The sequence below is a fragment of the Phascolarctos cinereus genome, unplaced genomic scaffold, assembly GCF_003287225.1.
Source record: "Phascolarctos cinereus isolate Bilbo 61053 unplaced genomic scaffold, phaCin_HiC Scaffold_5;HRSCAF=322, whole genome shotgun sequence".
NCBI classification, from domain to species: domain Eukaryota; kingdom Metazoa; phylum Chordata; class Mammalia; order Diprotodontia; family Phascolarctidae; genus Phascolarctos; species Phascolarctos cinereus.
Genome location: NW_027555958.1, coordinates 250,862,820 through 250,881,358, shown reverse-complemented (window position 1 = coordinate 250,881,358; position 18,539 = coordinate 250,862,820). Strand labels below are relative to the sequence as shown.

Genomic DNA, 18,539 nt, shown 5'->3' with positions numbered 1-18,539 from the left:
AGGTGTTTTTAAGGCTCTTTCCGGCTCTAACATTCTGCGGTTTTGAGTTGGGGATCTTGAAAGTTTCAGGGCGCCTGCCCCCCAAGGCAGAACAGCTGGGGGTGGGGCGGTGTAGTTAGATTGAGGGACCAGTAGGGGTAAGCAGGGTTATTTTCAGAGAGACAAAAGAGACCGGCAGCAAGACAGACAGATGGCAATGCAAGTAGACAAAGACACCTCTCCAGCAGGAGGGGCTGTTCACCTTCTTGGTCTAAAGATGAGGGAGCTAGGAAGAGCCGAGTTCATCCTTAGCCCATCGACTTTTCTTTCATCCTGTACCTGGCTTCCTAAAAACCTGGACCTTGCTTCTCTGTAAGTGTTCAAAGTAACCCTCCTCTGTACCCCTGAATAGCTAGGCCACCCTCCTCTTAACCCTTGACTTTCACTTAGCCTCTAATTGTAGGAATTGTGGAAGGATTGCTTTGGGGTCAAGTAAATGGTCCCTGCTAATTTTAATTACCACTAACAGCAGCATGACTGGCTTAACACATAGTCGGTGTCTGTCTCTATAAAGTAAATTCCAGCAGACCTATTTACCTCCCCAGTCCCTACCCTCACCCAACTTCTAGGAATCTGAGATCCCACAATTGGGGATTTATTCTTTTGGCTTTAGGTTTTATCTTCTGTTAAAATACCCTTAGGACAATGAAGTTCCTAGAGAGGAGATAAAACCTATCTCTTCTCTCACAGGTAGAGAGGTGAGGTACTACCAGGACAGAATATTGTATATATTCTCAGATAAAGTCTCTGTATCATTGTTTTCCTTCATTGTTTTTCTTTGTCACAAGGAAGTAGGTTTAGTGGGGTTGGGGAGGGGGGGGATAACTGTGATGTAAAGACATAAATCATCAATAAAATGTTTTTAAAATAATCATAAAATATCCCTGGAAGAGGTACTGTTATTATAATAGAATATAAGCTTTTTTGAGGACAGGATCTGTTATGTTTTTGGTCTTTGTTTCCTCAATGCCTAGAAGTAGGCACTTTAATAAATGTTGAATTGGATAAGTTTGTAAAACTGAAAGACAGTGATGGGGAGTAGGGCAAGAATCCCAGGATTCCAAGCGATATTTTTCTTATTTTGCTATTGTTTCTAGGACCAGTTAAAATCGTAATTATCCAAAAGCATTTCCTGAAAAAAATTGACTTTATTTGAATTTATGCCTTTATGAAAGCAGAGTGCTTAAATACTGTGACTGCATGCAGGGAATACTGTAGGTGTGGTGGGAAGAGTACTGTGCCAAAAAGAGGAGTGACTGACACTATGGGAGGTGTATAACAGTTGTAGGATATGTAGGGTAGGTTCTGTGGGGGCCTTGCTTCCAGGGCCTTACGGGTGAAGAGAAGAAGACAAGCCAGAGTCCGGATTTCTTTTAGCAGACAAAAACATATAAATGTGTGTGTGTATAAACTATCAATATATTACATATCATTTGTTCAGTTACTCTCATTCTTTGTAACCCTATTTGGGGTTTTCCTGGCAAAGATATTGGAATGTTTGCCATTTCGTTCTTCAGCTTATTTTACAGATCAGTGATTTGCCCAGGGTCATGCAATTAGTTAAGTGTCTGAGGCCAGATTTGAACTCAGAAAGATGAGTTCCTGACTTCAGGCCCAGAACTCTATCTACTGTGCTACCTAGCTGCCCTAGTAGTGATAGTAGTTGTGATACAATATTTTATATATGTGTATATATATATATATATATATATATATATATATATATATATATATATATGGAATATTGTATGTGATTATATATAGAAATTATATATTTCTAACATATATGCATATATACACACACACAATATTAGAAATGCTGTCAAGAATTTAAAGGGGAAAGTTCACAGGGTCATAACTATTAAACTGAAAGGAATCTTAGAGGTCATTGAGACCAACCCCGCTCATTTTACAGTAGAAGAAACTAAGGCCCAGAGAGGTGAAGTGATTTGCCCAAGGTTATATGACTAATAAGTATGTGAGGTAGGATTTGAAACCAGCTCTTTCTTGATAGGATTTGCCTAGGAAGGACTAGAAGTCACTCCAAAGATCAGTCGATTGACTGATAAATCAACACTTATTGAGTGCTTACTCTGTGCCAAGCACTATGCTAAGCCCTGGGGATACAAAAAGAGGCAAAAGATAGTCCCTAACTTCAAGGAGCTCACAGTCTAATGGGGGAGAAAAACATCCCCCTAAAAAAGAAGGGATAGTAACTTCCCTTGAACAAGAAAGTGAAAGAATACTTAAAACTACCATCCTCTGGATATTTTGAGGGGGAGAGGGGGGAGGGGAGGGCCGGGAGTACAGTATGGAAATTACAAAGTATGCTTTGGGACATTTTTGCTGTCCGAAAGTGGGACAGTCTGTTTTACTAGTTGTGTGACCGTGGCCAAGTGGCTTAATCTTCTTGAGCCCCAGTTTCCTTATCTGTAAAATGGGATTAATAATACCTGTACTACTTACCTCACAGAGTTGTCAAGAGAATACCTTTGCAAACCTTGAAGTCATATATAAAAGCTAACAATGATTATGGAGTATCTTTAAATGGCAATGCATTTGCTAGAATGGAAGTTCTCAATGAGGCATGGGTGGGAGTCCTTGACCTCTGAGGTCCTTTCTGATTCTGAGAATTCAGGAATCTGTGAAATCCCTTTATGCTAAATGGGCCGTCTTTGAATTTGTTTGGGAGGGGTAGAATGGTAGGGTCATGAAATGAGAGAATAAGAATCTGGACTCTTTCTAAGAGAAGCTGTGTGCGTATCTCTGTGTACAGTTATGTTCCTGCAGATACATGTGTGTATGTATACATATATACATACATGTGTATACATATGTATGTATGTATAAGTACCTGTGAGGGCATCTGTGCGAATATCTTTGTTTACCCATTCATATTTCTATAAATGTGCTCAGAGTCCAAAAAATATATGTATACACACATCCATACATATATATGTGTGTATATAAATGTCCTTCTCTATATCAGTTCACGTATATGGACGTTCATGTGTGTTCCCATGTAACTGCAAGGGAATCGATCTTTCTTCAAACCCAATCCTTACTCCCTGAAGTTCCGGGAAGAGCCTATTTAACAAGGCAAATGTGGGGTTTAAGAGGACCCTAGTGTTTGGGGTCCCCTGTATCAGCAGCAGTAGTTCTGGAGTAGGGCCAGCTGGCAGAGAGCCCCTAGAGGAGGGCGGGCAGGCGGGAGAGAGAGTGAGAGAGAGGAAGAAGGGAAGGAGGAGGAGTAGAACAGCAGTCAGCAGGGCTGAGGAGGCAGGACTTCCTGGTGTGGGGGTTGTCAACAGCTCAGAGAGAGAGAAAGAGAGAGAGAGAGAAAGAGAGACAGACAGACAGATAGAGACAGAGAGGAGCTAGGGAAATTGAGAAAAAGAGACAAGAGTCGAAGACAGAAGAGCTGGAGACAGACACATGCTTGCAGAGAGAGAGAGAGAGAGGAGAGAAAGAGAGATCGCTCCGCTGTCAGAAGGGAAAAGATTCCAGAGAGACTAGCCTTCGGCTTCTCTCCGACCAGCTGTGCTTTCAGACCTAAAGGCCCTTCACCACCATAAAGGCCATATTCCTCTGGGACTGAGAGCAGTGTTTATTATTTTTTGGAAAACAAAGTTGCTGTGGAGATGACTTGTGGGTCAAGGAGAGGCCTCTACGGACTGTGTTGCCTCTGACCACCACCCACCTCCTCCCTTTTCTTCGAGCTTAGGCTGGGAGGCCCCACTCTCCTGCTCTCCTGTGGACAGTCTGTTGGGGCATCTTATGCTGCCAGGATCCCCAGGTCAGGTCTCTTGGTGTTCTGGGGGAGATGTAGAGGTGGGGTTGTAGGGTTGTGTGTATGCCCAACAGGGGTAGTTGGGGGTAAGGAGAAGAGTTTAAGTTTCAGCCCCCCATAGATTCTGAAATGGGTGGTAGTAGAACTCAAGGGAAGCTCTCCTGTCCCCTCCACCCCAAGGTAGGCTAGGGTGTGAAAGCCCATGCCAGGCCAGGACTGTGAAGTGGTGAGCTCACCTCCCTTTCCTGTAGACCCAGATTCCTTGCTGCATCTCACACTTGGGACTCAGCTTGTCTCTTTCTGCAGAGTATCTATGTGTACCAATAATAACCAAAGTAATCTGTTTTTCTGTCTTTACTTCCTTCAGCTCTTTGTCTCTACCGTATTCTGTTTCCCATTCTGTCTTTTTTTTTTCTACCTCTTGTGGTTCCTCTATCTGTCTCTGGTGGTTTCCCTCTTTTCTCCCCCACCCTGATCTCCACTGCTCTCCCCACAGAGGAAGCACCCAAAGTGTCTTACTCCCCCAACACCCACTCCCTTCCCCAGTGACTCTAATTTTTTTCCTCCTAGTTTGCAAATTCGGCTCTGGAGTCCAACAGCGGCAGAAGCAGCAACAGCCACAGCAGCAGCACTGGCAGCAGCAGCAGAAGGAAAGCCTGCCCGTACTCCAGCTCCCACAACTTCTCTCCCTGTTATTCCTCAGTTTCAGAGGCAGCCCCAGTTCCTTGAACTCTCCCAGCTATGTTGGACCCTGATGTTGCCAGGGGCCCCGATCCCACAGCTATATGGCCCCCTAGTGCCAGGGGAGCCTGAGCGCTGCCTGGAGAGAAGCCTCTCCTCTACGTGTAGCCCCTGTCCCGTTTCCTAGGGACCATGAGTGGGGGTAAGAAGAAGAGCAGTTTCCAGATCACCAGTGTCACCACAGACTATGAAGGTCCTGGGGGATCTGGGGGTGGTGACTCCCTTACAGCTCTGGTTTCCACCTTACCCACACCTCGTCTTCCCAATGGGGAGCCTAGCTCAGAGCTGGGAGGCAAAGGGACCCCTCGAAATGGCTCCCCACCCCCTGGGGCCCCAGCATCACGTTTCCGGGTAGTGAAGCTTCCCCAGGGACTAGGGGAACCATATCGCCGAGGGCGATGGACATGTGTGGACATTTATGAGAAGGACCTGGAAGCCCCAGGACTCAGCCGGCTCCTGGAGGGAGTTCGGGGAGCCACTGGAGGGACTGGGGGTCGCTCTTTGGACTCTAGGCTAGAGTTGTCCAGTTTGGGCCTGGTTCCCCCAAACCCCCAGCCTCAGGGCCCAACCAACTGGCTTCGCCCACCCCCAACTTCCCCTGGTCTTCAGGCCCGATCTTTCACTGGGGGGCTAGCTCAGCTGGCCGGAGGCAAGGGGAGGGCTGAAACTCCACCTCTTCCAGCTTCCCCACCCCAGCAGCATCCCCCGGAGCCCAGTGATGGGGACAGTACAGGGGTACTGGCACCACATGCCTCAACCCAGCTGCCTACCCTTCGGGTAGAGGCAGAGGTGGGAGCCCCAGCAATGACTCCTCCAATCACCCGAAAGAAGGATGGAGCCCCTTGGCTGAGGAAAGAGGGGGAGGAAAGAGGCCAGGTAAGAGGCAAGGGTGGGAGGAGTGCACAAAAAGGGGGTCTGTCTGCAATATAATTTTCCTCTTTGGACTTGTGTTAGTCTCCTGCCTTGTGCCTCACTTCCATTCTGGGCTCCAGTTTCGCCTCTTTATTCTGTCACTGGTTCTCTCTCTCTGTCTCCTTAGTTTCTCTTCTTTCTTTTTTTGTGCCTCAATCCTCCCATCCTTATATTTCACTTTTTCATCGTGTGACTCCAATCCCTATTACTTCTCTGGGAACCTTAGTTCCCATCCCTTCTCTTGACTTCATTTCTCCCTCTTTTGCTCTCTTCCCCTTCCCTCCCTCTCTTAACTCAGTTTCTTTCTTGTTTTTATTTCAATGTTGTGTGTCTTTTTTTCCTCCCTGTATCTTTCTCTGTTTCTCCATCTGTTCTTCCCTTTCTGAGTTATATAATTTTCTCTGGATAAAAGTTTCAGAAATGGAGTGGATTGGGTGAGAACACTAGTCTCTGTAGGGGAGGGTGCAAGGGATCTGACCACGGAGTTGCCTAAGAGCTCTTTTGAGGGGTACTTGGGGGGAGACATAGCTTCCTTCACTCAACCACCCTGTGATTTCCATGTCCTTCTGGCTTCTTCCTTCCCTAGTAAAGTTAGGCTATTTCTGTTCTCTCAGTTCCAGGACCCTTCCCCCTCTATACCTCAGACCAAGGCTTTCCTCCCATTGGAATCTCTAGAACTGGGAGGGAGGGTATTTGCAGGGGCCTGCAATGCCGCAAGCACAGCTCCCAGATATCCTTTCACCCCTGCCCTAGTCTTCCAAAGATTGTTATAGTTTTGGTGGGGGTGGAGCAAGGGGGAAGAGGGCTAGAGGAACAAGGTGAGAAAAATGAAATTGTGTATGTTTTTTCAGTTTCCAAAAGAGGAACAGATCAGGTCTGGAGGACAAGATGCCTGGGTCCCTGGAGGACCCCGTTGGAGGTCAGGGGCTAGGACACCTGAATCCCTGGTTAGGGAGCAGGGCTGGGTAGGCAGGACAACTCAAGACCTTGGAGAAAGGGAGGTTTGTGGGAAAATGAAGATGAGGCCTTTTCCCCCTTCCAGGCCCCTGAGCACAAACCACTGTATAAAAATAACCTGAGACTGAATGTCTGGGCCCTGCCAGGACTGGCCAGGACTGGCTTACCTTCTTCCCCCCACAACCCCCCACAGCCACACGTACACAGGTCTTTCACCACCACTACCACCCCTTACTTTCTTTCAGTTGGTTCACTCAACTGCCTACTTCTGGGGGTGGAGGCTGTTTCTATCCTTTAATCCCTTCCCCCCAGACTCTCTCTCTTTCCAATGCTCCTAGCCTCTCTCTGCCATTTAAAGCCTGCCTTGCTCGAGTTTTCCACTATATTCAGTCCTTGCTTCTCTTCTCCCCTCCCGTCTCCTTCCATAATTCCCCAGCCTTTATTTATTTAAAAGAACAACCTTCTGGTCACTTTCTTTCAGTAGATATGTCTTTGTATCTTTTTCTCTCTTACCAACCTCTTTTCCCATACTTTCACAGTGGGTATGGGGGGAGAGGGGGAAAGATGGAGAGCAGGCAGAAAGGACTTGGAGGCCCCGTGTCTTTGCCCTGTCCTGGCAGTCCCTGAATTCTCTGTTCTTAAGTTTTCCTAGAAGCAGGGGCCTCCTGGGGCCTCACAGAAGGAGGTTTGTTTCTTGTTGTCCCCCCCACCTCCCCTATTGCATCCACCCTCTCTACAGCTCCACACCCATTCTCCACCTCCTCCCAACCTCCCAGTAACTGGTGAAAAAGAAAGCAGAACACCTGGGTCTTGAGGCAGGAGCAGTGGTTTAGTGGGGATGGGAGCTGTGAGGACACTATCCTGTGGACCAGTAATGGCAACTTGGGGGAGGTGTGGGGGACTGATGTAGGCACCCTCCCCATAACTAATTTTCTGCCTAGATTTCTCTGGCAACTAGTTGATGCTAATTGAGCATATACTGGGGATTCTATCTTTGATGAGGTGGTTGAAGATGATGAAGGTGGTACAGATACAAAAGCCTCTTTTAGCCACTGCCCTACCACCCCCATCCAAAGTGGGGCTATCTGAACTGAGGGCTTTAGGGCCTTGTGACCACAGAACACATCTGATGGGTCACTTAGGCATTACTTGTGGTCACAGGTCACTTAGGTCACAGGGAGAAAAGTGGGCTAGAGCAGAAGAGAGGTAAGGTGGCAGAGCCAAAAGAATAGGTGTGATTTAGGAGTGAGTGTGTGTGTGTGTGTGTGTGTGTGTGTGTGTGTGTGTGTGTGTGTGTATGTGTGTGTGTGTGTCTTTTTCCTCTTTCTAGCTCCCTCTCCGAGGCTCCCGCCCTGGCTCTCCAGCCCTGTCCTTCCTTCAGGATACCAGTTCCAGCCGGAAATCCTTAGACCCTTTTGGAGCCTCTGCTCAGCGCCTGAATCTGGCTCGATCTATGCTGGCCATTGGTAGCCCCCTTGACGGTGATGATGACAGGTAGGAGGGACTTCCTTTTGAACTGGCTTGATGAGAGGCTTTTTTTTTTTAAAAGAAGTGGGACACATGAATTAAACTTTCTATATTTTTTTTTGCTGGGGGGGTGAGGTTGGGGTATGGCGGAAGGAAGAGGGAACACAATTTCCTGTTTTGAAAGGATTGGGGGGAGGGTGGCTTGTGTCTGAAAAATATGAACTGAACAAGCCCACCCTCATCTCACCCTCAGTGAAGTGGGTAGGTGGGCGATTCTGGTTTGGTGGAAGCAGCTTGTTTTTTATTCTGACCTGGAAACCTCGTGTCCAAGTCAGGGAAGAAGCCAGGGAATTACACCAGATTCTCTCTGCCACGAGGCAGAGAAATGGGGCTTCCTGCTTAGCTCCCTGGCCTTAGGGAGTACCTTCTCAGTCCTGCTGCTTAGGGATAGCTTTGATTGTGGTCTCATCCCCTGGCGATAGTGAGTGGATCCCTTCTTCATCATGCCGTGGGGGAAAATTGTTGACATGTAGATGGATGAGCAGGACTTCCTTTAGGGGAGAATGGCCTGTTTAGAGGCAGGAAGGAGGGCAAAACTTCCTGTTTCAGGGGCCAGATTTCAACATTTGAGTGTCAGCAACCCCTAACGGGAGGTAGCAAAATAAAGAGAGACTGACTACCAGGCAGCTTGATTTTTGTCTGTGGATAGATTGGGGCAAGGTAGCAAAAAACAGAGTTGACACTTTCTGTTTCATGTGGTTGATGGAGTGGGTATTCCTGTTTTAGTGCTATTTCAGGGAGAAGGATTTACTTGTCTGGAAGGTGATAAGGAATAGGATTTCCAGAGCCAGTTAGTAGGTGCTAGGAGTGGGGTGTTTTGGTAAGGATTCCTAGGGACCATACCCTCCTCTTTAGGTCTCTTCTTTCCAGCCTTAGGGACAGAGCCCTAGGGAATGAAGATTGTGGAGAGGATAATAGAGTAGGGGAATAGTAGATAAATAAAATAAGCTTGGTCTATGGAAGGGATCTTAGGATGTGGGGACAGAAAGATGTGAGGAAAGAAGAAGGAGAGGAAGGGCCTGCCAGGCAGGGCTGAACAGAGCAGCTGTGAGCTCAGGAATGTATGAGGTGTGAGGCCTGACACCACATGGCAAGTCACTTGCTCCTATCATGGTAACTTGTTGCTTCCCACCCCCTTCCTTTTGGCAGGCTCCCTGGCAAGAACAAGCCTCGCTCCCAAGCTCTCTGCGAGGCTCTGTGTTCCTCTCTGACCTTCAGTTCCTTAGTCTTAGGTCCTCTTTACATTTCTGCCTCTGTCTTTCCATCTGTCTCTCCCCTTTTCAGCTTCTGCAGCCAATAATCTCTCATGGAGTTCCTTTCTCTCAGCTCTTCCCTTCCCACTCCCTCCACCCTAGTCTGACTGGTTGGTTTTCCCAGTCTCAGCTTTATCCAGTTCTGCTCTGGGGCCCTGGCTCTGCCTGGCTTCTTTTGCCCCGCCTTCCTGGGCCAGCTGGTTTTGGTTGAGTCCCCCTGGCTCAGGAATGGGGTGTGTGGGCCTCACCCCACCTCTTTGTGCCTGGGAAGAGCTGGGGGACACATTGCCGAGTCCTTCCTATAAAAGGAAAACTTGGACCAGAGAGCCAGGGTGCTTGGGTAAGGTAATGGTGAGCTGGGTTAGAGAGAGCCTGGGTCCTTTGTGGGGAGTTGGCCTTGACATGGTTAAGGTGGAGACTGAAGGGACTGGATCTCTGATTGGGAAAAGGAATCGGAGCCCAGGAGGCAGGATGCCTAGGCCTGAGAGGGGATGAGGACATAGGAGTCCCAGTTTTCCTTTTCTCTCCAGGGTAGAAGCAAGAACACTCTTTTTTCCCTAGTCAGGGCAAGGAACCAGTTCTTTGCCCTCCCCTTGCCTTGCACCACCCTGAAGGCAGCATAGATCCCGGAGAGCAGAGAGAGGGTTGGATACCAGTTGGCTGGCAAAAGGCCCAGACCCTGGGGGCTGCTCAGAACACTGAATGGGGAGGAGCCCTGCTATCTCTCCTCTCTTTCTGCTTCCGTTTGTCCCTAGTATCTGCTCTCCCTGCCCTGCCTTCCCTTTCCTCACCTCTCCAATCCCTAGATCTCTTATACTTGTCTTTCTAAACCTCTGTGTGGTAAGGCCTTCCTCCCTAGAGCAGAACAACTTCTTTAGCTCTCCTACAGTGAAGGAGACCATGGTGTAGTAGAAAGAGGGCTGGTTCTGAAGTCCAAGGACCTACATTCAAATCCTGACTCTTTCTTATTAGTCATATGATACCTCTCAACCTATCTCCTCTTCTATAAAATGGGAGTTCTGTAAAATAATAGTATCTGCCTTACAGGGTTGTTGTAAAGATTTGCAAACCTTAAAATGTTATGTAAATGTGAGCTATTATTATTGCTACCATTATGACCTTGGCCAAGTCACTTAAATCTCTTTAGGCCTCAAGTCCCCCTCATCTGTAAAATGATAGAATTGTAGTAGATGCTTTCTAAGGGCCTTTCTAGATCTGAATCATTGATCCCAGGACTCTCATATCCTGCCTAACAGGCCTGGGCTGTTTTTACTAGAGCCCCCTTATCATGACTCCCCTTCCCAAGAACCCTGTCTTTGACACTCCCCCCTTCACTCACTCACTCACACACACACACACACACACACACACACACTCTCTCTCTCTCTCTCTCTCTCTTTCTCTCCTCAAGCTGCCTCTTGGGACATAGGCTTTTCTTTTTTTTTCTTTCTTTTTAGATTGGGGTTAAGTGACTTGCCCAAGTAAGTGTTTTGTGTCTGAGGTCAGGTTTGAACTCAGATCCTCCTGACTTCAGGGCTCGTGCTCTGTCCACTGCACCATCTAGCTGCCCCGAATATAGACTTTTAATTGTGGTTCTCAGAGTGTGGTCCATGGATTATTAGTGGGTCTACAGGGATATTGGGCACAAATCTAAGCAAGACTGGATCCCCTGTTCTGTGGTTCCTACCTCTGTCCTTGAATTTGCATCTCTTATCTGCTCCTGTTCCTCTCGTCCTTCTCCCCACCTCTAGCCCCACCTCCCACCACTCTTAGATGAGAGGTCCTGACCATTTCCATACTAGGAAGGCTATTCTCAAGAATGTCTTTTAGGTGAATTACCGGCTGATCTCTTGCTTTATTCATGTTTTATAGTTTGATAAAGCGCTTCAAAAAATATAAAGTAATGCACAAGTACTTTTTATAGCAGGAATTAATAATTTAGAAGCCTCGTTGATGTGTCTTCAAAAACACTGGCCAGCCTGTTTGTTAATTTTCTACATTTTGAGGGGAGGGGTGGTGTTGCCAGCAGGGTTAAGTATTTAGTAAGGGGTTATTTATTTTGCTCCATCTTTGTGTTCTTGCAATTAGAAAGATTTGAAAACCACTTCTGTAGTTTACCCACCTCCAGTCCTTCTCCTCCTCCTTAGTCCTGTTCTTTGAGGCTACCGGGTTCCCTTGGTTACACCCCACCCCCAGCTGGGCATCACCTTCTGCACCCAGAGCCCTGGATAGGAAATGGAAAATACCCAGATCTCTCCAGCTTTCTTCCCAGCCTCAGGGCTTGTCAGAGGTCACCTTGACAGTCCTGGTCCCCCGTGGAGACAAACCTAGTAGCTTACTTGGCAGCGGAGGGACTGAGGGAACAAAAAGCCGTTGCTACAGGCTCCTGGGAGCGCTAGGGGGGGAAGTAGAAGTGAGGTGGGGAGACAGAGGGCAGGCTGGACTCTGTGTCCTGGGAGAGCTAGAGAGCATAAGATGGGGGAGGGGGGTGAAGATGAAAGGGAGGTGGAGCCAGAGGCTGAGGAGCAGCACTCCTGTGTCCTGGAATTGAGTCTAGGGAATGGTGTCTTGGAAAGGGTTTGTGGATGGGGGAGAGGACAGATTTGGGTTGGGGAGGTGACAGAATTTAGGGTAGAATGCCTCAGTCCTAAAAACAGAGAAGAATCTGTGGATGAGTGAGAGGAGAGTTTTAGGGGCTGCCATAGCAAAATAAGTGAGTCCTAGAAGAGGAAACAGAGTCTGGAGACATGATACTTGGGTTCCAAAAGGGTTAGGGTTAAGAAGTCAGGAAGACTTCCCTCAGTTAACTGGGGCCTTAGGGATCCCCAGGTTTCCTCACTGTTTATTGGATCTGCTGGAGGCTGGCCTGACCCCTGGTGGTCACTTGTTAGATAGCAGCCGAGGACCACAGCTCCCTAGGGCATCCTGACCTACTGTACCATCTTCTTCATCTAAAAAGTCCCCTGTTCCTCTCTCAGGACCAGGCATTCATATACCATATTTTTAGCTTCTCTCTTGAGACTCACATCCCCTGTAAAGGCTTTGGTTCTGTTTTTGTTGCCATGGAAATATTCTATGCCCCCTCCACCATGGTTAGGCAGCCCTTACTGGGCCTGAATTGTTGCTCACATAGCTGCCTTTACAGCTATTGAGCACCTAGAGGAAGGTCAGAGGAAGCCCCGGGAGAGGGGGAAGCAATGAAGTATCTGAACCTGAGAGAGAATTCCTCTATCTCTGAGGCTTTTCCCAATTCTCTCTCTGCCCCCTTCCCCAACCTTGGGGAAGATATGAGGGCTATTAAACCATTGAGACAGGACAGGGACAGTTTCGTGGTTAGGGCCATAGGATGTCATGGTGAGGAGGGAATCTAGGCATCTTGTCCCCACAGTCTTCAACCCTTTTCCAGGGATCCAGGCAATAGCCCCTCCCAGAACCTACGCAAGGGGTCTGGCTTTCCTCAGCTCCACCCACCTATCTCCTGGCTTTCTGGGATCACTGCCAGGGTGAGCAGGGGACACTGGTATTGTCCAGCATCTGGGAATTCCCACCCCCAGCTGGGTCTAGCCCTGGGAGATGAGCCCCCGCCCACTGTGGAGCTTTGGGGAAGGGAGGGGAGATCCTCGTGTCTCTAAGGAGCCAATAGCAGCTGGACCTACCCCTGGGGGGGAGGTGTATATCTTTCAGTTCATCCCCAAAGGCACCCGTCTCCTCTCTGCTTGCCTGGCACCAGACAGACCTGGATTTGCCTGGGGGGCTCTTAGGCCCCCCAGGCACTCTGCTAGAGCTCTCCCTTTCCCTCCAGAAGATGGCCCATCCAGGAGTCTCTGTTAAGTCTCTGGTATCATCCTATGAGACTCGAGTAGGGAGGTTGGCCCCCCGCCTGCCCCAGAGAAGGGGCTGTGTTTCATCCCCTTGCTCCCCCCGGGGGGCATCCCCCATCCGGGGTGCCCCTGGACCTCCACCCCATCGGGGCCTAGGGGGACCTGGGCATCGACCATCACCTAGAAAGGGGGTGGATAAAACACTTCTCTCTCTGATTCTCTACTGTCACAGGTACCTGGGGACTGGGTAGGGAGTGGGGAGATTGGGATATGGAAGCAAATTCTTGGGGGAATTGGAAGTTAGTATCCTGAATTCTTGGGTTCTGGGAAGGCCAAAAGGTAAAAACTTAAGTCACTGGGGAACTGGAAACCTGAGAGCTGGGGTGCTTGAATGTTGGGAGAGCAATGGAACTTGGATGGAGAAGCCCAGAGTGGTTTTTTGGTCCTAAGAAAGGGCTGCAGGGTGAGGAGTTGGGGGAGAGGAGGACGATGCATGGAACTAAGGAGGTTGTTTAATTCTTACTAAGTGGGAAAGGGACAAATAAGAGAACAGGTAAATGGGGAACAGGGCTTATGTAGCCCTGGAAATTGAACTAAGATTGGTGGAGAAAGCCAATGGCTAAGGGCCTCGACGCCTGGATTCAGGGTGTTTCATTTCCTGTCTCTAACCTCCCCACCTTACAATCTCTGTGGTCTCTCTCTAGTGGCTCTGGAAGCATGGTTGCCATTGACAACAAGATTGAACAAGCCATGGTAAGGGTGTTGATTTTATTCTGATGAATATCATAGTTCATCTATTCCTTAGCTCCTCATCTCCTGCTCCATTTCTTTCCCCCAGCTCTGTGTTCCTGTTCTTAGTTCAGACCCCATTCCCTGTCCCTAGTCCCTGTACCATTGTCCCTGTTTCCAATCCCAGACTGTCTTGTCGTTTATCCTTTCCTTCCTCTCCTGTTCCCGGCTCCCTATTGCTGTCCTTGATCTTAGATTTCTATCACTGCTTCCATTTCCTGGACCTGATACCTGAGTCCTTGCCTTCCCTCCTTTTTCCTGTGTGTCTCCCTACCCTGGACCAGGGAAAGAGAAAACCAATCCTCCCTGCCCCTTACCTCCACCTATATCAAGTTTGGGGGCCACACAAGTACTGATCCCAGTACCACATAGGTCCAGGCCAATGAGAATCGTGGTAGATAAGGAATTGTACACCTGTACCATGGGATAGGCTGGAGTGGAGGGGGTGGAGCAGGTAGTAAGGAACCACAGTCGGCACTTCCACTGCACCACTCATACAAATCCCAACAACACACACACACAAAACGAATATTTCAGTAACTTAGTCTGACTGTCCTTTTGTGTCTTCCTGTAATGTTTCCTTCATCCCCTGTCCCATCCTCCTCCAATCCTTTTAGGACTTGGTGAAGTCTCACCTCATGTTTGCAGTTCGGGAGGAGGTGGAGGTCCTGAAGGAGCAGATCCGAGAACTTGCTGAAAGAAATGCAGCCCTGGAGCAAGAGAATGAATTGCTCCGGGCTCTGGCCAGCCCCGAACAGCTGGCCCAACTTCCGGTCTCTGGGACCCCTCACCCTGGACCCCTTGCCCCAAATGGGCCCTCCTCATGAGCCTCCCTTCCCTCACAATGTGCCTTTAAGGGCTGTCACTGGGATGGAGACCTCGGTGTCCTAGATTCCCAGGCCTTTTTTTGCCTTCTCTTCCTATGCAGCTTTAATATCATGAGAAGTGGTGATAGAGGGTTCGAGGTTGAGTCCAGATTTGTCTTCCCCCTCCCCACCTTCCACCAGACCTAAGGGACTGAGCCAATTTTCCCCAAAGATGAGGGGCTAGGCCAGAATATACCTAGGCCTGGATGGGGTAGGGTTTCAGGGTTGAGGTGCAAGATGGAGCCCATCTCTGAGACTGGGCTCCCAGCCAACCTTTCTCTTGCCATTCCTCTGGGTGGTAAGTGGCCCCCTCCCTCCCCAGTTCTCTAAGTATCTGGGAGCCCCCCTGATTAGGAGGACCCAGAGGGAGCTGGGTACTTCTAGGCAGAGACCACTTCCCTATCTCCCAAAGTCCCTCCATTGGGTTCAGCCAAGAGAGGGGATATAGGCAATGTCCCAAAGTTTCTGGGATTCAGGTTGTTATTAAAATATTATAATAAAAAATCAGAAGAAACTTGGGTGTGGGGGCTGAATTCTCTTTGCCTGGGCCACGGCTATGGGTTTCAGGTATCCAAACATTCCAGAGACTTGTCTCTTCTGTCCACCTCAGTACTGGTCAGGATTAAAATAGAAACCTATGAAGAAAAATGAGGCATAATTCATTAAGTGTCAAATATGAAGAGAAATTGATACACAGAGACAAACAAGATTCAGTCACAGACAAAATCAGAAACGGGTGCTGGGAAGGGCCAGAGGCGGTAGAGAAGGCTTTCCCTGGCTGGAGGAGTGGCTCATTGGGGTGGGCGGGGTAAGGGGGGGAAGGGAAGGAGACTGGAGAGGAGAAAGCCCACGTGCTATGGGGGTGGTGGAAAACAATGAAGCCTTTGGCGATTATGCCATATCCACCCCCCAGCTTCCCAGCGTGTTCCCTGCCGGGTTGGGGCAGCTATGGGGGTGGGGGGGTGAATGGGCCCCTTGTCTTTGTGCTGGGCCCAGGCCAGGCTCCTGGGGCACACAGAGCCTGTGCCAGGCTTGGCAGAGAACCTCAGCTTCTCCCCCTCCCCTCCCCCAATCCCAGCCTTGTTCAGACCCTTTGATCCCTGTTCCTACTAGTTGCCAGCCTTAGCCACTGTCCTAGAACTGTCCCCTTGAGGAATCGCCCCTGGCCTCTGACGCTGTTGAGAGGGGAGATTCTTTCTGTTTAAGAGGAAAGGGGGGGGTGCTTAGGTTTCCAAGGGTTTTTGGAGACAGCCAAGGACCAGAAAGCCAAACAACAGGATCCTGAGGTGGGAGCAGGGATGAGTCAGGGGCGAGAGAGCAGGTGAATCATCTGAGTTCTGGGAGAGAGGTTGGGGGAAGGGGGACAAAAACTTGAGCCCTAGGAGGCTGAGAGCTAGCAGATCTCATTGGTTTGAGCCTAGATTTGAGTCCTGCAGCGATTTCCCCCAGAACTGGGTTTGAGGAATAGGGTAGAGATTGAAAGGGGTACACAGGGGAAAGTAGATTAGGACATGGGGGACACAGAACTAGGAACTAGAGACAAAGATAAGGGCCCATGATCAAGTGTAATGATTGGGAGTAGAGAAAGGAGGGAGATCTAAGGAATGGGATGTCTGGTATTCAGAGGGAATCCAGGACGAAAAGTGAGGAGTTGAAGCTGGAGGCCGGATAGCTTGGTTCCAGGCAGGTTCTCACAATGGGATTAGAACTCCCCCATCTTGTGGGTTCTAAGGCAGCCCTCCCCCCACCTATCCACTCTGACTCCTCTCCCTGGGGGGGGGGAGAGGAAGGGAAGAAGAGGTGGGAAAAGATTATGCTCTGAATTTCCCTGTTCCTTTTCCTATTGGTGTTCCTCTTCACCTTTCTAACTCTTCTGGTCCCATCTAGGGCAGAGGCCACTGGCGCAGTGCCAGTGTCCTTGCCTCACATCAGCTGTTGGCTCTGTTAAGCCCCCTTCTCCTGGGTCCTGGGCTCAAGAGGGTTGGACATGTGTTTTTCCTGGATAAGTCGTCTTTGGGAGAAGTTGAGGTTCCTGGTGAGTTTTGAGCATCCTTTTTTATTGCCTTGAGAGTCTGGATGCTCCCCTCATTCCGTAATTTCAGGGTTTCTCATTTATCCCTCGGCTCCTTGACTATTAAGATCTCTACCCACCTTCCAGGCTTTGAGAAGAGGGAAGCCTTTGGGGACAAGAACATCGGTGGTGTGTTGGGGATAGGGGACCCGAGGAAATGGGCCTAAAGAAGAGGATGTGAAGCTCCCTCTGTGTCTTTCACTTTCTTTGTTCTCCCTCTAATCTGTGCCCCTCTTCTTAGTTCTTCCCCTGGAAAGATATCCCATTTTCTATCCTGATGACCTCTGGCTCCATAGAAAAAGTGTTAAAAGAGATGGGAGAGTCAAACAGGGTGGTAAAGGAGAATGTGAGGGGCCAGTCAAGCATTCTGCTTCAGAAGTCCCAGACAGCTATACATAATGTCACCAGTTTCATGGAATCCTTCCTGCATTTTGCTAGGAAGTTTGGGATGGGAAAGGTCAGTATCCTTGTCTCCATTCCTTGGGGAAGTGTGGTGTATGGGTACTGTTTTTGGTGTTGATGGGGGAATCCTGTCATGTATGATCCTGGGCAAGTCAGTCTGCCTCAGTTTCCACTGTCCAGGAAGATTATGGCAATCCACTTTTCCCCCAACCCAAATAACATTTTTCTCTTTCTAGTTAGAGAATAGAGGGCCTGGAATCAGGAAGAAATGAGTTCAAAGCCAGCCTCAAATAGCTTACCAGCTATGTGATCCTGGGCAAGTCACTCTATTTGCCTGTTTCCTCATCTGCAAAATGGGGATAATAATAGCACCTGCCTCCCAGGGTTGTTTCAAGGATCATTGTACATAGTAAGCACTGTGTAAATGTTAGCTGTTATCATTGGTTGTTTCTTCCCGGACTGTGCCCCATCCTTTCTCCCCTTCTCTTTCTCCCGTACAGACTGGTTCTTCACAGCCTTCTTCACTGGGGCTTCCACAATGCTTGGATTCAAAAGAGGCGGAGATGCTGAGGGATCTGTATGTGGTGCTTTGGACAGTGAGGGAGCGGATCCGGGAGCTAGTCCGACGGCAGGAGAGACGGAAGCGGCGGCATTCCCGAACCCTTGTCTGTACCTCATCACCTCAAAGCTCTAAACTGGATGCCCGCAGTCCCCTTTAGGGGACCTACACCCTCAGGCAGCCCTTCTCCTTCTGCTCTTGTGCGGACCCCCAACTCCGGCCAGGCCCCTGGGTGAAGGATCAGAGCAGCAGGCCGGGGTTGGGGCGTGAGCAGAGTTCTTTGATTTTTTTTTTTTCCTCTGATGAGGACGTCCAGGACGGGGTCTGGAGTGCCGCAGACCCTTTGGGATGAGGGATGGATAGCACTTCACAATGTTTCTTTAGATTAAGTAGAGTCCTGAATTAAGTGAGAGATTTGTTTCTGAAGTCCTAACCAATGCTGTGTGGAAGGGGGTGGGGCAGGAGCGGGGAGGAGCCTGGAGTTGCAACATCGCTGGGGGGTTGGAGGGGGGCAGGGTCAAGACGAGAACCCACGTATAGAAGGGTGAAGGCGGGGGCCAGTCAGAACGCTGTAGGTTGGTTGCACACTCCCCTAAAGCTGCTCCTCTTCTCCCTAAAGGAGGATTGAGGTGGAAGTGGTGATGCGCACAATGGTCCTCGGGTGGGGCAGAAGGGGAGTGTGAGTAACTGAAGAAGAGGGCTTGCTCTAAGGTGGGGAGCTTTCCCTACCCCAGCCTCACTACCTGTTGCTAACAAAGGGTATCTCAAATCCAACTCTAGCGCCTACTGCTGAGATTTCAGTAAACTACAAT

At 49.2% G+C, this 18,539-nt stretch overlaps 2 protein-coding genes across 4 annotated transcripts; both read left to right on the top strand.

Annotated features, from left to right (window-relative positions):
* The first annotated feature begins 14 nt into the window (after positions 1-14).
* Positions 15-15,209, top strand: TSC22D4 (TSC22 domain family member 4). Of its 3 annotated transcripts, none has more exons than XM_078155561.1 (5): positions 15-351; positions 4,400-5,446; positions 7,770-7,933; positions 13,745-13,793; positions 14,447-15,209. In XM_078155561.1, the coding sequence occupies exons 2-5, from the start codon at positions 4,703-4,705 to the stop codon at positions 14,654-14,656; spliced, it is 1,167 nt and encodes a 388-aa protein (XP_078011687.1). In that variant the 5' UTR covers positions 15-351; positions 4,400-4,702; the 3' UTR covers positions 14,657-15,209. The 3 variants fall into 3 exon arrangements, with proteins under 3 accessions (XP_078011687.1, XP_020834745.1, XP_020834744.1); XM_020979086.2 differs by lacking the exon at positions 15-351 and adding an exon at positions 3,311-3,835 and having other exon boundaries at positions 7,821-7,933; XM_020979085.2 differs by lacking the exon at positions 15-351 and adding an exon at positions 3,313-3,835.
* Positions 15,210-16,736: 1,527 nt separating this feature from the next.
* Positions 16,737-18,139, top strand: SPACDR (sperm acrosome developmental regulator). Its single transcript, XM_020979087.2, has 2 exons — positions 16,737-17,223; positions 17,669-18,139. Exons 1-2 carry the CDS (start codon positions 17,044-17,046, stop codon positions 17,885-17,887), a joined length of 399 nt encoding a protein of 132 aa, XP_020834746.2. The 5' UTR covers positions 16,737-17,043; the 3' UTR covers positions 17,888-18,139.
* The last annotated feature ends 400 nt before the right edge of the window (positions 18,140-18,539 follow it).